The sequence below is a fragment of the Drosophila busckii genome, chromosome 3R, assembly GCF_011750605.1.
Source record: "Drosophila busckii strain San Diego stock center, stock number 13000-0081.31 chromosome 3R, ASM1175060v1, whole genome shotgun sequence".
Classification (NCBI taxonomy): domain Eukaryota; kingdom Metazoa; phylum Arthropoda; class Insecta; order Diptera; family Drosophilidae; genus Drosophila; species Drosophila busckii.
In genome coordinates this window covers 4,846,908-4,862,540 of record NC_046607.1, presented here as the reverse complement: position 1 = coordinate 4,862,540, position 15,633 = coordinate 4,846,908, and the positions used below count along the sequence as shown (strand labels likewise).

General features: G+C 40.6%; 7 protein-coding genes across 7 annotated transcripts in view; 2 read left to right on the top strand and 5 right to left on the bottom strand.

The window, feature by feature from the left end:
- Positions 1–4: 4 nt before the first annotated feature.
- LOC108602011 (adenosine deaminase 2) lies at positions 5–1,945 on the bottom strand. The gene is made up of 6 exons (XM_017990014.1): positions 1,795–1,945; positions 1,247–1,741; positions 1,007–1,176; positions 770–951; positions 544–680; positions 5–485 (listed from the first exon to the last, which is right to left on the bottom strand). Exons 1-6 carry the CDS (start codon positions 1,865–1,867, stop codon positions 25–27), a joined length of 1,518 nt encoding a protein of 505 aa, XP_017845503.1. The 5' UTR covers positions 1,868–1,945; the 3' UTR covers positions 5–24.
- Positions 1,946–3,450: 1,505 nt separating this feature from the next.
- Positions 3,451–5,417, top strand: LOC108604661 (adenosine deaminase 2). Its single transcript, XM_017994213.1, has 6 exons — positions 3,451–3,550; positions 3,608–4,105; positions 4,165–4,334; positions 4,394–4,575; positions 4,632–4,765; positions 4,823–5,417. The coding sequence occupies exons 1-6, from the start codon at positions 3,475–3,477 to the stop codon at positions 5,284–5,286; spliced, it is 1,524 nt and encodes a 507-aa protein (XP_017849702.1). The 5' UTR covers positions 3,451–3,474; the 3' UTR covers positions 5,287–5,417.
- LOC108604665 (low molecular weight phosphotyrosine protein phosphatase) lies at positions 5,313–6,071 on the bottom strand. Its single transcript, XM_017994216.2, has 4 exons — positions 5,952–6,071; positions 5,707–5,891; positions 5,472–5,645; positions 5,313–5,417 (listed from the first exon to the last, which is right to left on the bottom strand). Exons 1-4 carry the CDS (start codon positions 5,974–5,976, stop codon positions 5,334–5,336), a joined length of 468 nt encoding a protein of 155 aa, XP_017849705.1. The 5' UTR covers positions 5,977–6,071; the 3' UTR covers positions 5,313–5,333.
- Positions 6,072–6,158: 87 nt separating this feature from the next.
- Positions 6,159–6,960, bottom strand: LOC108604664 (low molecular weight phosphotyrosine protein phosphatase 1). Its single transcript, XM_017994215.2, has 3 exons — positions 6,797–6,960; positions 6,388–6,737; positions 6,159–6,330 (listed from the first exon to the last, which is right to left on the bottom strand). The coding sequence occupies exons 1-3, from the start codon at positions 6,825–6,827 to the stop codon at positions 6,244–6,246; spliced, it is 468 nt and encodes a 155-aa protein (XP_017849704.1). The 5' UTR covers positions 6,828–6,960; the 3' UTR covers positions 6,159–6,243.
- LOC108604663 (low molecular weight phosphotyrosine protein phosphatase 2) lies at positions 6,957–7,673 on the bottom strand. Its single transcript, XM_017994214.2, has 3 exons — positions 7,556–7,673; positions 7,137–7,495; positions 6,957–7,079 (listed from the first exon to the last, which is right to left on the bottom strand). The coding sequence occupies exons 1-3, from the start codon at positions 7,602–7,604 to the stop codon at positions 6,981–6,983; spliced, it is 507 nt and encodes a 168-aa protein (XP_017849703.1). The 5' UTR covers positions 7,605–7,673; the 3' UTR covers positions 6,957–6,980.
- A 2,299-nt stretch (positions 7,674–9,972) lies between these two features.
- LOC108602749 (mediator of RNA polymerase II transcription subunit 15) overlaps positions 9,973–15,633 on the top strand; it is a 37,635-nt gene continuing 31,974 nt past the window's right edge. The window contains exon 1 of the mRNA XM_017990910.1: positions 9,973–10,501. The gene's annotated coding sequence lies outside the window, so the exon portion shown is untranslated. The remainder of the gene's footprint in view (positions 10,502–15,633) is intronic.
- On the bottom strand, positions 12,099–12,944 carry LOC108602757 (ubiquitin-conjugating enzyme E2 G1). Its single transcript, XM_017990929.2, has one exon. The coding sequence runs from the start codon at positions 12,713–12,715 to the stop codon at positions 12,212–12,214; it is 504 nt and encodes a 167-aa protein (XP_017846418.1). The 5' UTR covers positions 12,716–12,944; the 3' UTR covers positions 12,099–12,211.

Here is a 15,633-nt window from a genome sequence, read left to right as displayed (position 1 = left end):
TATGTACATAAGTAAGCTGTTTTTCTAATTAAACTTGGGATTCAACATATTGGCAATAAACTCTCTCCATTTCTTTTGAAATACACGATTAATTTTACGTCTCTCCTGCGCAGTCAGCACGGAATATTTGATTGAGTTTAATGCCAGCTGCTTGAGGAAACGTAAGTCCGCTTCGGCTGGTGCCATGGCCATGAAAGCGTAATAAAAGTCATAGCTAAGACCTTTGGCACCCCAGACGCCGGGATCATCGGCTGATATCACAATGGGAAAGTTTTCGGCAATCATAAATGTGGCCGGGTGATTGCGTAAATCCCACAAATAGCCCAAAACCTGATTGGACAGCGGACTAACCTCAATGGCAATGTTACGCTTCTTGATTGTGGACCACAACTGCGGATGCTTGGGCAAGGCAAATGCATGCCCAATGCGTTTTGTGTTCAACAGTATGGCGTCCATCATATTCCAGCTAGAGCGACCATGCCAATCTAAACAAATGTTTGACAATTATTGAACTTTCTGTTCTTTGAAGTGTTGTCTACTTACTTGTTTCGCCAGCATGGAAGAAAAAGTTGGCTGTGCTGGGCATATCGGAAAATTCATTTAAAAATTTGCTTATTGAATCTCCCGAATCCTCATTGCCTATCATATCGAAACCTATTATAAAATTAGGCTTGGCAGCGCTGCAACAGTTATTAGAGTATTTAATATAAAATTATTAAAAAAAGGTTGCAAATAAATAAGGTTATAAAAATATAAAATATAAGCTTACTGCAGTTGCTTAAAAGTTTTAAGACGCTCGGCCATTTGTGCCTCAGAGGCCTGATTACGCTTGGCATAGATAAGCTTGAGTCCCACAAAGTCATGATGCTTGGCCTTGAACTCCTCCGTTATGCGTTCCAGCTCATTGGCCACATCCAGTGCAGAATATGTGCGATTATGATCATCATAGAGCTATGGATGTCTCAATAAAAATGCTGAATAGCTTACAAATTGATTGCATACTTACAGGTGAGAGCGAGGCTCTTATCTCTGCATATATGATGTTATCCTCGCAGAGCTCCTCCAGCAGCCGCTTATGATACAGACAGTATGTTGGCTGATATTTATACAAGCGATCCACAGTTGTGAATATGTTCTCGAAGCGTTGCCAAAGCTTTTTTCTATCAACCAGTAAGGCTGATAACAAAGGCATTTAAAAGTATACAATATACTATATGTATCTATACTGTATGTATGTATGACTCACTCTCTGGCTTGGCTGTGTACAAGTTAATGTGCTTCTCCAGCTGGCGTTCGTATTGATTGCGATCCTCGGCGTTGATGCGTTCGGTGCACACGTTTTGCTCCTCACTGTGGCACATGGTATCGTTAGCTTTGTAGGTGAATATAAGCACGCCGTTGATATCGCGACAGGTGTAGAGATTGTTGGTTGTGGTCAAATTTTGTATTATCCATTTGGAGCTAACCATAGCTGTATTGTGACCATGCAGAAATGCGCCCTTGGGCATCTTTTGTATGATGCGAAACACTTCGCTCTGTCGCGCATATTGTCTGCCGTGAAAGAAATGCATTGCCGGCGCATACTTTTCGGGATTTTTCACGCCCTCAGCAATTTCCGCCCGCTTGGCATTCATCAGTATGCTGTTGGCCTTCTCCTCGTCCGATGATAGCCACAGATTGCCACCCAACGAGGCTGTTAGCTCTGCTTTCATAACCCGCTCTCGCAATGTCTGATATGCCTCTAAAATATGCAAAGCTTAGACTAAATACCAATTGCTTTAAAGCATTACATACGCAGCTCAGCACCTAGCTGGACACTACTGCCGAGCAGCAGTGCCACCAACTGGCATAACAACATCGCCCGCATTATGCAATTAGTGCGTAGAAGTAACGCTATGCGATCGATAATAAAACGGTAGCTTAGCTTGACGTTCGCTGGACAACTGACGCCGATGATAAGCCCACCAGCACTCTCGTTGGTTCCGCTGCCAGCCTAGTGCTCTTTCTCACTTCTGCGATGCGTCTTCGGATGCTGCGAGCCGCGCTCAGCAGACACTACGAGAGCACTTTGAGGAATTTAGAGGCAAAGAGTGAGAGAGAGAGAGATAGAGAGTGAGAGCTGTGGACAGAGTTCAATGTCAGTGAATTGCAAATTGTGCGCACATTGATCGTTGTTGGGGGTGCAAATAAAACTCACACACTCACAAATTGTTATTGTGTATGTAAATACATAAGTATTCATGGCACTTCGTCATGGCCATGCGAGAGTTTAGACTTGAAATCCATGACGTATCAAAGAATTATGAGAGCCAAATGTTCTTCTATAACGTACTTGCTCAAATTTTTTATATGATATTATTATTTTTTGTTTTTTACAGTACAGTACAGTATATGCATGTACATATTATCAGCGCTGTATTTTTAGTTTTATTTGTAGCATATTACTAACCCAATTTGTTGTGGGGCCATTAAAATTGAAATGTTACATTGCATGGGGTGTAGGCATAAAACTGTTCTGAGCTAAAAGATCATAATTGATTAAAAAAACAATTACGAGTAAGTTATGCATATAAGAAATTGACTTTGGCTAATATTATAGAAATTGTTATTTTAGAGCTGCTCAGATTAGAGTTAATAGTTATTTTTACATTTCTAATTATGAAGAAGCATGTGCAAACTCTTATCTTGGCTATTTACGCTTATTACAAATAATTTTTTTTTTTTGTATAATAATGTGACTTAACTGTGGAGCAATTACCGTTAAATATCTGAGCCCAGCCCTCTTCGCCCAAATCACTTTTAATTCAAATGTTATTCGAAATCATCAAACCGCGTCCGCAAACGTCACTTACAATTGGAAGATACAATAGCAGTGGCTTATGCGATTATCAGCTCACCTGTAATTTAAAAATACAAAACATTACTTATACTATTTGTGTAAATAATCAATAATTTAATTTTGCATATGAAGCTTTGATATATGTACTATGTATGTAAGTTTCGAATTGTTGCTTATGCTCGCCCTTAAGTGTAGGGTATAAGAATTAAAAACGGCAGCGTACGCCAGTTTGTCGTCAGTTTTTGAAATCACTTAATATGCAAAGCAGTCAAAAAAAATAATAGTAATAATGATAGAACAAAATTAGCAGAGACAGCGAGGCTTTTGGCACTACCAAAAGAAAACATGATTAGTAATAAACGTTCCTTGCTGTTGTTGCTTTATTGTTATTTTTGCCATTTTTTCGAACGTAGAGTGTGTGGAGCGATAAACCGGCGTTAATGCCCCACAGTACTAGATAGTTATTGCTACTGACAGGTCGCATTGTGCCGAGGAACAAACAGCTCCCAAAAGTTGCCAAAGCAAACGTGTCAGTGTCGACAAGGTCAATATCCAAGTGGGTGGCTCATTAGTTTTGGCCTAAGTAAATAAAGCAAAGTCAAAGCCTGTTCAAATCCTTTGGCGCTTGTGTCATAATGAGTCAACTGAAACTGCTGCTGTTCTTAAGTCTGCAGTTGACTGCGCTCTATGCGCAGACGCCTAACAAGCTGAGTAGGTTAACTTAAATGTAAGCATTTCTTTTCCTATATTTAACTGCTGAACTGTTAGCCTATGAGCAGGCACGTCAGGCGGTGCTCAGCGCCGAGGAGCAGCTTATGACTGGCGGTCGCATCGAATTGCGTAGCGATGAGGCCAAAGTGGATGATCTCTTCATGCAGTACAAGCTGGGCGAACTGGCACAGGGCTATCGCAATGCCGACCAAAATGCAGCCGCTATGCATTTCTTCAAGGCCAAGCCATTGATTGATCGCAGCACAGTCTTCAAATTTCTGCAGCAGATGCCCAAGGGCGCAGTCCTACATGTGCATAACACAGCCGCTGTAAGCTCGCGTTGGGTGGTGCAGACCTTATCCTATATGACCGGCCTGCTGCGCTGTACGAATGCCCAAGGACAAAGCAGATTGAGCTTTCGTCGTGCGCCACGGGAACATGGCTGTACCTCGCAGTATGTTGCAGTGGCGGATGAGCGACGCAACTCCCTAGACCCATCTGTATATGATGAGAATTTTGAGCGTCTTATTAATCTCTATACACCGGTGCCTGAGAGTAAGAATCGAAAGTTTTAACCAATTACGGCGACCTTAAGCATAAATTACTTTTTGTAGTCGAGTATCCCACCATAACTTCAGTCTGGGACAGGTTTCAAAACATGTTTGATGCCTTAACAGATGCCATTTACTATCTGCCCGCCTATCGCGCCTATCACTGGCAACTACTGGAGGAGCTCTACAACGATAATGTTATGTATGCCGAGCTGCGCATCAGTTTCCGGGAGGTAAGCTGCCAGTCCTACTGCATATAATGCCTTAACTTATCTTTTTTTCTTGGTGTTAGATTTATGATGCCAGTGGTCGCACATTTCCGCGCATGCAGGTCTTGCAGGAGCTGCAGGCAATTAACGATAAGTTTGTGCGACTGCATCCTAGTTTTGTGGGCATTAAGATCATTTTTGCCGTCTGGCGTGGCTCTGGCATTGACAAAATCCGTGAACTTGTGCAGGAGTTTATAAAATTGCAGTAGGTTAATGCTTATAAGCAGCCACTGAATGCCTTAATTATTTAATTTTTAACAGAAAAGCTTATCCTAATTTCGTCGTTGGCTTCGACTTGGTGGGGCAGGAGGATAAGGGCAAGCCTTTGTTTGAGTATATATCAGTGCTGCAGGATTTGCCACCAGGCATGCGCTTCTTTCATGCCGGCGAAACAAGTTTGTTGCAGCAATATTTAACTTGTAAGCAATTTATTTAATACTTTACTTTTCCAGACTGGTATAGTGCCTCGGCGGATATTAATCTGCTGGATGCGCTGCTGCTGAACACCACGCGCATTGGTCATGGCTTCGCATTGGCCAAGCATCCGTTGCTCATGAATGCAGTAAAGACACGCCAGATTGCAGTGGAGATTAATCCCATTTCGAATCAGGTGCTGCACTTGGTGCAGGACCTGCGCAATCATCCTGCTGCACAATACTTGGCTTTGGATGTGCCTATTGTCATCTGCAGCGATGACCCGGGCTTTTGGAATGCCAAGGGCCTAAGCTATGATTTCTACTACGTCATTATGAGCATGGCCCCCAACAATATGGGATTACGTGTGCTCAAGAGTCTGGTTTTCAACTCAGTGCGTTACTCAGCCTTAACGGAGCTTGAGCAACAGCGTGCCTATCAGTTGTTAGAGAAAAACTGGCAACGTTTTATAGATAATGTTCTGCAGGGCAGCGTCTTTTAGTTTATGTTCAAATACATACAACTATGTACTTAACTCTTGTATTAATTTTACTTCAATTGTTGCTCCACAAATCGCTCACAGCTCTCGTTTATCTGCAAATAGACCGCATGAAAGCTGCCCATACCTTGACTCTGCAATAAATTAAATGTCAAAAAGTGGTCTACAACTTATAAAGCACAGCTAACAAAATATGGATCCGGTATAATTTCATCCTGCTTGCGTCCCAAATAGCTGCCAAGCAGTTCTATCCTACATGCCGGCGCTGGTTGTAAACGTGCTGCCATGCACTCTAACTCCTGCAGATTGGACTCGTCCATCCCGAATATATAATCGAAGTCATAGAAATCTTGCACTGTTATCTGCAAGCATACATGTGTTAATTTTCAGAGGCAAAAAGAAGCTTCAAGTATTAAATATTACTATGCGACTAAGATGCTGAGTTTTTAGTCCATGCTGGTTAAGCAACTGTTGAGCGCGTCCTTGTGGCTGTAAGCCCACATTCCAGTCACGCAGTCCAGCACTATCGGTACTCCAATTGCTTAATTGTTCTTTTACAATGATATGATTTAGAACAGCTTCAGCCATGGGCGAGCGGCAGGTATTACCTGTTGATGAGTCATAGTTAGCACTATTGGAAAACTTATATAATTGTTGCATCTATTTACCCAAGCACACAAACAATACTTTCATTTTGTTTAGAACAAAGAGCACCTAATAAGTTAGCACTGCTGTTCGATTTTTATAAAAAACAACAGATTATCGCGAATTTATTATCAGCGCATGGTGTATAGCAACGCACTCACAATTTCACCATAGCGTGCAACAATTATACACACAAACACACACACACACACTAATTAAAATAGGTCATAATCACAATGCAACCAACAAGTGCTATTTTATTTACATTATTCCGAAAACCAGTTTCATATATTTGTGGACACTGTAATTTGTTTACTATTTCTGAAGTCGCTGTTTCATAAAAGCACCGCAAGATACAACACACTTCTGATAAGCTGTCTCAAATCCTTCGGCGCCTCGCTCCTGCAAGTGTATACAGTAATTAAGCATAAAAATCAATAAAGTATAAAAAAATCTTACGTAATACGGGTCTTCAATGATGCGCTCACTTTTGTCCAAGCCAAAGTCACCCAGCATTAGCAGCTCTGCTTTGGAGCCCTGTGGCGACAGACGTCGCAGTTCTTTCATATTATCCTCATCCATGCCGAATATGTAATCAAAGTCTTGAAAGTCCTTCTTTGTTATTTGACGCACAATATGCGTACTTTTTAGCCCATGCTTTTCCAGCGTACTCAGCGCTCTAGGATCAGCACGATTTCCTACGTGCCAGCCGCCGAGCGCAGCACTATCCACCAGCACATCTGTCCGATTGGCTTTGGTCAAAGTGTCTGCCATGACAACCTCGGCAATGGGTGAACGGCATATGTTGCCTTTAAGGAAATCCAATAAATAAACATTCATAGTAAGTGCAAATTGCAAATTTATTTACCCAAACATATCATTAATATTTTTTGCACCATGTTTGTTTGTTTACACGTTGTTGACTAGAGGTGGAGAAACATCGATGACATCGATATTTTTGAAACATCGCTAATATCGATGTTTGGCAGGCAACCATCGATGTTTCTCCACCTCTATTGTTGACTCGCACAAGTTGGCAGCACCATTCTGTTTCAAATCCAAATCTCATTTAGGCGCGCTTGTTTCAAAAAATTCAAACATGCATGTGAGCATTGATCAAATATTTTTTCGAACGGTGCCTCGCCCATATTCTGCAAAAAGCATTTGTGTATATAAAGAACTAAATTAAATCACTTACTCAAAGTTACATAATGCGGATCTTCTATTAGCCGCTCTCTGGGTTGCAGGGTAAACAAAAAATCGCTGAGCAACAGCAATTTGGTATTGGAGTAACTGGGAATTAGTTGCCGTAAAGAAGCCATATCGCTTTGATCCATACCAAATATGTAATCGAATTTTTTAAAGTCGTCCGAAACCAGTAACCTGGCACAATTTTGATATTCAATACCATGCTTAGAGAGCACGCCTAATGCTCGCGGATCTGGTTTATCACCCAAATGCCAGCTCTCAATAGCCGCACTGTCCACATGCCAATGATTTTGAAGACCCAACTTGGCAAAACTCTTGCGCATAACTGCCTCAGCAATGGGCGAGCGGTAAATATTATCTGTGTGTATCAATTTCAAAATTACAAATTAAGAAGATATGCGGTGATTTAATCACTTACCAACGCACACCATGAGCACATGCGTTTTAGTCTTCGCTTGTTTTCCCATTACTTATTTACTTTTTATATAGATACTACACTACACAATTTACGTATAACGATTTAAATTTACAAAGCTGTCAGTAATGACAATAAACTTGAGTACAATATTTTCACATCATTTTTGTTTCTGTTTCAAGTTCTTGAAATATGTAAATACATTCACAATGGGATTCTGTTTGTTGGCTATTTTTAGATCGAGGGAAACTGCATGTTTATTTGGCTGAGCCATGAAATATCACTAGTCCTGGCTTACATAAACAATTTAGTGGGCTTAGTTAAGTATAAAATTGTAGTCTTTACTTCTTTGCCGCAAGAGCGGCTCATGTTTATTTATACCAAAGAATCTGTACGCTGAAATATACAATTATATATATAATCGATTTGTTTGGTAAGCATAATTCAAAGGCCCAAGTTCTTTTAATCAGCGATTGCAGATGCAGTTAAGGTTGTCATCACAGATTGAAGCTGGAGTTTGATTAAAAATTTTTAGAGCAAATAAAAATGTGTCGATTTAATATATAAAAGTGTTTTCTGTAAAGCTTCGGGTTCAGCAAATTTCAATAGCAATGTGAACTTTGGTAAAGTAAATGAGGTGGTGAGCACTGGGCGCACTCATGAATATGCAATCGTAGATGCAGCAAAGGTGGAATTCAAATTTTAATGACCCTTGTCTGGACAAGGGGCAGGTTGCGCTTAAAGCACATGCTGGGCTCTGGTGACAGTTTCAGCTTGGTGTTGAGGCTTGGCGGTTGATGCAGCAAATTTAAAGTAATTTTGAAGAAGCTGCTGAGCAAAACTAAGTTTTATGCAAATTTCACACAACAGTACGGCAAACAAAAGCCAGACATATACTTAAAAACCTTGCCAAGTTTTTCTGACTGTTATTGTTGTTGTTTTATTTTTCCTGTAAGGCGACGTGGGGTGGGGTGTGGGGACGTTGGCTTTAGCTGCCTTCATGATGGCATCAATGCAAGCTTGTCGTAGTGCAGACAAATGTAACACAACAACTCATATCACACTCTCTTCTCTCTTTGCATATGACTATGTAAATTACTTTGCTAGCGTCGGCTGCAGTGCGTCCTCCACAATTGACAATTGTTGAAAATGCAAATGGAAATGCAGAGACATATGCATTGCCGGCAACAACAACAACAGCAGCATCAACAGTAATAACTCATACTCAAGGGGCGGGTGGGAATTGAAGGCGTTGACATTGCTATCTAACTACGATGACGTCTGCTTAGATAAGATAAAGACTGGCAGCTGCAGAATCAACAGCAAGCGCACAGTGCAGACAAATAGCAGTAAAATAAACATACCATGGACCTTAGGCCATGACAGTTTTTCAAGTGCAAATGAGGCAGCAAACAACTGATAAAAGGTAAATGACTATGCAGCTGACAGCAGTTATGCCCAAATGTCGGCAAACATGGACGATATGGCACATGGACAGCCATTTGCTAAATGTGAAAAGCGGAAAAGCTTTAGTCTGTAGTAACTAACAGACAATTGCCTCGTGGCATCATCAAATATTTAACGCCAGCCATTTCAGTGTATGTTGCATAAAAGTAAATACAACTCTTACGTTCAAGTGGTGGATGTTACTTACTTACATATGTATGTATGTACATTTATATTCATTTCTCAGATGCATCTACATACATATGTATATGTGTTTTTATTTATTTAAAAACTACCCTGCTCTATAGCGGGGGTGTTTGTATCTGTAGGAAATGACCAGCAAGCAAAAAGCCGGCAACAACAAACGCCAGATGCAGTAACATTAATGCCCTGTGGTACATTTTTGTTATTAAATAAAGCTGGAAAAATTTAATAAAACAATACATATTTTATTTCTTTATATAGTTAGTGTAACCTGTATTGTATTATTGGCTAATTTGTTGCTAATATACAATATTTTATTGTTTGTATTGTTGTGAGAATAAATGTCGCCACACTAACGCTCTGTTAACTATACGTTAGAATTCAAAATTTAAAAACGCATAATATAAGAGCGAGCAGAGCAGCAGCAGAATAGAAACCAGAGCAAACGAGACGTAAGTAACGCAACTTATACTATGCTCTGTTAACACTGAGCACTGTAATGTTAAAAGCTGAGCAACTCCGCTCTCTGTAATTTTTTCGAATTCTCTGTTAATTTTAAAAACATCGTCGAGGCAGGTGGACGTGTGCGGAGTGTGTGAATGTAAACGCGTTGAAAATCGTAGCGCGTTTTTGAGAAAAGACAAGCACTGGCAAGCAAACAAACAGAGTTAACAACAACAACAACAACATTAGTTTTTATGACGCGGCGAATAGCGCGTCAGGTAGTTTCTTCGATAGTTGTTGTTCTTTATTTTTCGTGAATTTTTATGACTGACAAAAGCGGCAAGCGTGTAAATGTTGTTAACAAGTACAAAGTGTTGTGAAAGAACAAAAACAGATTAAAACAGGCCTCACAAATTAGTGGTTCATTGGAAAGGAAAGTGTTCGAAGCACACACAGCTTCCTTCGCGAGTGCTTAACATACAAATAAACATACATACTTATGTATGTATGTATGTAGATATATTAGTTGGATTACTCATAGAGCGCAGGAGCAACGACCAAAGAGGCCAAGCGACATTTTCACTGTTTTCGGTTCGGTTTCTCCACAAGATCGGCGGCGGGGCCATTGTGCGACTTCGTTCTCTGCTCGTTGGCAGTGTTACAACAACTTTACGAAATCAAAACCAGTATCTGAGCCAATGTATCTGTAAGATACAACAGAAACAACAACAACACAGCTTCAGCGCATATTGGAATTTATTTAACACGTATGCGACGCACCAACACAAACATAAACACACAGACACACACACATAGAGAGAGTCTCTATTGGATATATTACGCTTGTATTTGTAGGTAAGTAAGCGCCCTTTTCTCAGAAACTCCAATGCGCACTGCACTGTGCATGGTTTTTCCTCAATTTCCACCCTAGGGTCGGCTAATGAAGCTTACCTGCCTGCACTTTGCTACCTGTTCAAAGATGACCCTTGGGATAGATTTTATAAGCAGCCGCACACCAGTTGCTGCAATAGATAGATTTCACTGTATATTGAATGCTATTTATAAAACGATCGCTAGGCCCCAGCTACGGCAACAGCAACAGCAACAACAACAACAGCTCCCCAGCTTGAGCTTCCACACCCAAACCCAAGTCCTCGTCGCAGTGTCGGCTTACGCTTGTGCGTTTGCTAACCACAGACAAGAAAAGACAAGAGCAACAGCTAAAGCCGGTTTTTAAGCCTGCAACAACAGCAATAACAACAGCAACAACAGAAACAGCAGCAACATCAATTCAATTTCTACTGGCAGAGTGAGTTTTGCGTTGATGAAGAACTTCAGTCGCCGCCACATTCATTGGAGTAGCATCGAAGATATATATGTATACACACATATAATAATGTAGTAAGCATCTTTTGTGCCATCTTCTGAAGCAGGTTTTTCTTCAAGCTTTTCGTTTTCGTTTTTTATTACTTAGCAAGCGCCAAAGCCAAGCGCTTGGCTGAATTTTCAGTGTATTATTATTTTTTGTTGGCATGGCATGGCCTTATTTACCCAGTTTCCAAATCAATTCCAAAATACTACAATCAAATATATATATATATATATACTTTACTGCTGATTCATATTTTGAGTGGAGCGCGCACTACAATTAGATAGAAAATATTCATACACACCCCGTTTAAAATGTTGACCATTGAGTCATTGTACAACAATGTGGCAGCAGTTTGTGGTAGAAGGCATGACCGGATTATGGGCAAAGCTATGCAAAAAACTTGTTGCTAAAAACAATAACAAAAGACACATAATAAATGATATTTGCAGTTAACCGCATGAAATGCTTTAGCGAGTTTTGTTTGCTGGCCCAAGCAAGCCAACAAATGTTGTTGACATAGAGAGAAAGAGAAGGAAAGAGAGAGAGGGAGAGAAAGAGAGAGAGCGCGATGAAGAAAACTAAATTAAACATAAAGTTTAGTGTTGTTGCTTAGGGTTGCTGTTAATATAATCAAAAATTTATTGATTTTATGTAGACATAAAAAAATGCTTTGTTTTCTTAAGCTAATTTAATTAAAATTTATAATAAGCTCTCGAGCCTTTGGGGGTATTGATCTGAAGTTTATTTAAATATTGCTTTGTAATTTGCTATTTCTCTCTTTAGACAACTCTCTCTGTTGCTCTCTCTTTCTCTCTTGAGAACTATGTCAGTGTGCAAGTGACAAGTCTAAGCGTATTAAGCACATGCGGCTTAAGCTTGACCCAGACCCCAGACCAAGAAGCGCAAACGCCCAAGTCGTCACCACTTATTAATGCTGACAGCCATTCAGCTTAGAATTGGCACAAGCCACTGAGTGTGTGTGTGTGTGTGTGAGTGTGTGTTAACTGGCTAATCAAGTGGCCGCAACAATGTTGGCTTAATTCTAATTAAAAAAAACTTTTTGCAGCTGCAAGCAAAATCTTTTGACACTTTCGCCGACTGCCAGCTGCCCTGGATGCTAGCTTACTTTATTTATTCATCTACGTGTGTGCGTGTGTGTGTGTGTGTACATGTGTTTGTGTGTGTGTTGACCGTTATACTTCCTCCTGACTGCGCCGCACACAGCGCGAAACTTTGCGCTTAAATTCCGCGTAATTATCACGCCATTCCTTGGCCGCATCCACATTCGCCGCAGACTCATCATTGGGATCGGTTAGCATAGATATGACCGACAGCAAAATAGTCTCCACTGTATGCACGGGCAGCCAGCGCTCCTCGGCTTTCTCATAGCCCCACTTATCATCGCCGGGCTCATGCAATATCGAAATGCAAACATCTCCGTTCTTTTCAATGTTCGGATGCCAGATTTCGGTGACGAACTTCATGCGCGGCGGCCGCAGCGGATACTCCTTGGGAAAGATTAGATGCGCCTTGAAGCAACCGCCCTCATAGAGCGTGTCGGGAGGGCCAATGATAACGACCTCCCATTGGAAAATGTCCTCGTCGTTGATCAGACCAGCGGAGAAGCCCTCGACCGGATTGCGATGCAGTTCGGCCAGCTGTCGCTTGAGCAGCAGCGACGCTTGCAGTTCGGACATATCGAGAGGCGCGTGTGGCACGTTCGCTTGTGGCAGAGTCTGCGGCAGAGAGCGCTACTTACTGGAATTTTGGTTGGGGATTGGGCTGCAAAAGAAATCTAAGCTCTGGCTCCAGAGCCTTTATGCTGTGTTTTCGGAATTTTTATTAACTACTTAAGCTGCAATTTTTATATATTTTTTTTTAATTTTTTGAGCTACGCTGACTGCTGCGGCCAACAAGCATTGACAGTTGAGGCGCTGCTGTGTTCCAAAACACAAAGCACAGGACAGTTGAAGCAAAGTTAGCAGTTGAATTAAAATAATTTGAAGTCTTCTTTATGTGCAGCATATGCATGAAAATTGTTGTGCATATGAATTATGCATGCTTGCCACATTGTTGCGGCAATTATTATACTTGCCACATATGCCACATATGCCACAGAGCACAGCCCTAGCCGTCGCTTTGGCCAAAATGCTGCACTGAGAGTTGCAGCTAACTGAAATTATGTGCAAATTGTTAATATCTCTCAATTTCTCAGTTGATGATGTTGACTATTTTGTTGCTATTGGGCCATTGCCGGTTTTTCAAGTTTTTCATGTTGCAAATGTTGCACGAAATTCCAATTGCATGTGTGTGTGTGTGTGTGTAGCTTAATAACATTTACCTGTTGCAAGTTGCTGGCGCAGAGACCTCACAGCTCACAGTTGATGCCAAAAATTTTACACACAAGCAAAACATGTGTCCACCACACATGCATGTGCATGCATGTGCGTGTGTGTGTGTGTGTGTGTATGTATAGAAGTCTAACCGTACTTGTAAAACATGTTTGGCCATAATACTAGAAGAGAGACTGACAGCAGCTGTCGACCCATGCCTCATGTCCATTTAAGTGCCACATGTTGTAGCAGAGCGTTTGGCACAAGCCAACAACAAATTATACACCACACACAACAAACACACACGCACACATGCACACAAAGTGCTGCTGCATTTGAGAGTTTTATTTGTATCTCCATTTTCATTTCGTTTAAAGTGTGGCACGCTTAAATGATAAAATGTCTTTGACGTTGGCGGCGTTTGCTTAGATTGATTTTCCTATTATCATAATATTAATGCACCCACACATACACACACACGCACACAAACACATAAATTTATATTGTTGCTCAGCAACGTGCAACGCGGTGGTTGCTTGTGGGCGTTGTATGCGACAATTGCACTTCCGGCAACACGCGAACTTCAATTTGCTCTCGTTTTCGTCTAAATTTGGTATTGAAATTTCATGCTGCCTTTTTTTCTTTTTTTGGTTGCCCAGCAGGTGCAGCTGCAACATTTAGACGCAGCATGCTCTCGAATGTTGCACGCTCATTGCGCAGCTGGCGGCGTCGATCAATTCAAATTGGTTTTGTGGCCCGCTCTCTTTCTCTTTGTGTGCGCGCCTTTCTATGCGCTGCTCATAAATTGAATATTAACGCATGTCAAACTACTTTTTGGACTTTAACAAATGTCTGCTTAACAATTTTTGCAAAAACTCTAAAGCATAACAAATGCAACAGCAACATGCGCAGCATTTTTTCATTTTAGTGCTTTATGCGTTTTGCCCATTTTATAATTGAGTTGCCAGTTGCCGGCAAAGTTGCAGCAAGTGCTCGCCCCATAGCAGAGGCAGTGCCTAGAATTGCTGGCAGAACTTTCGAGTTGAGGAGGAAGTCCAAATTGCAGTGGAAATAGAGGAGGACCATATAGTAGCTTTAGCTTTGCGCTCGCTCATGTGCATTGAATGCGAAAGAAAAAGTTCTGCAATAATGCACAGTAATGCGAGATTGTACATTAAAAAAAATATATACACCCTGCTTTGTAGCTTGTAAATAATAATTATGTAGTAATTAGAATTGGACTCGGGAGTTCTTGATGCAGCAACTTGCAAATTTCAAAATTTTATTCAACTTAATTTAATGCAATACAATAAATCTTTTTTATTGCGATAAAATATAAGCAAAAAATTATAATAATAAATAAACTAATTACAATAATTGAGACACTCATATATACTTTTTTATATGAATAAATTCTTACCCACTGGATTAGTGAATTGTAATATCAAATTCAAATTTATTTTGGTATATTAGGACAAAATAAATGGCAGCATTTTCGTTAGATGCAACCATTTAGTACATCTTGATATATTAAACAGTTTTAAACATTCCGCTTGCTGCAAGTCTTTCTAATTATTATTATTATTATATTATTTTTCATATTTTTGTTGTTCTCGTCTTATTTTTAGATTATAAAGAGCAAACTGTTTGATGAAGCTTGAAATTTTATTTAAATCTTATTACAATTTTTTTTTATATTTTGACTTAAAGGCAACAAGTAATTTAAAATTTTTTGCTTGTCCAGCCTGCACATAAAAATGTACAAAAGGGTCGTTTCTTTTAATATATTTAACAATAACTCACAGCAGCAAAGTTGCATCCGTCTCAGCGTTTTACCTTTTGGCCAACTCCTAGTCGCGTCACCTAGCAAAAGCGTCTAAAGGCGGGAGGGGTGGGGCGGGGCGGGTTGCAGCTGCTGCCGCACATTGGCAGCAGTTTTTGTTGGCGGTGGTACGTAATGAGCATTTCCGTCAAGTGTGCCAACTGGGGCACGTTTTAAAAGCGCATTTGCTCTTTTGTTTTTTGTTTCAGTTTGTCTTTTGTTTACGCCTCTCGCACAAGCGAAGAGTTTAAAGTCATTTCGGGGCAGCCAAGACCCAAGACCCGGTTAATAACTCAATTTGTCCTTTAACGGCGCACTCATTTGGCTGCTGTGCGTAATTAGGGCTAACACACACACACACGCCTAGAGCTAGCGGAGTTACTGTTAGACGGCGCGTTTAAAGTTCATTTACTTTTCGAAGAAAACTAGGAAGCAAAATATTCCAAAGCGCAAACTAAAG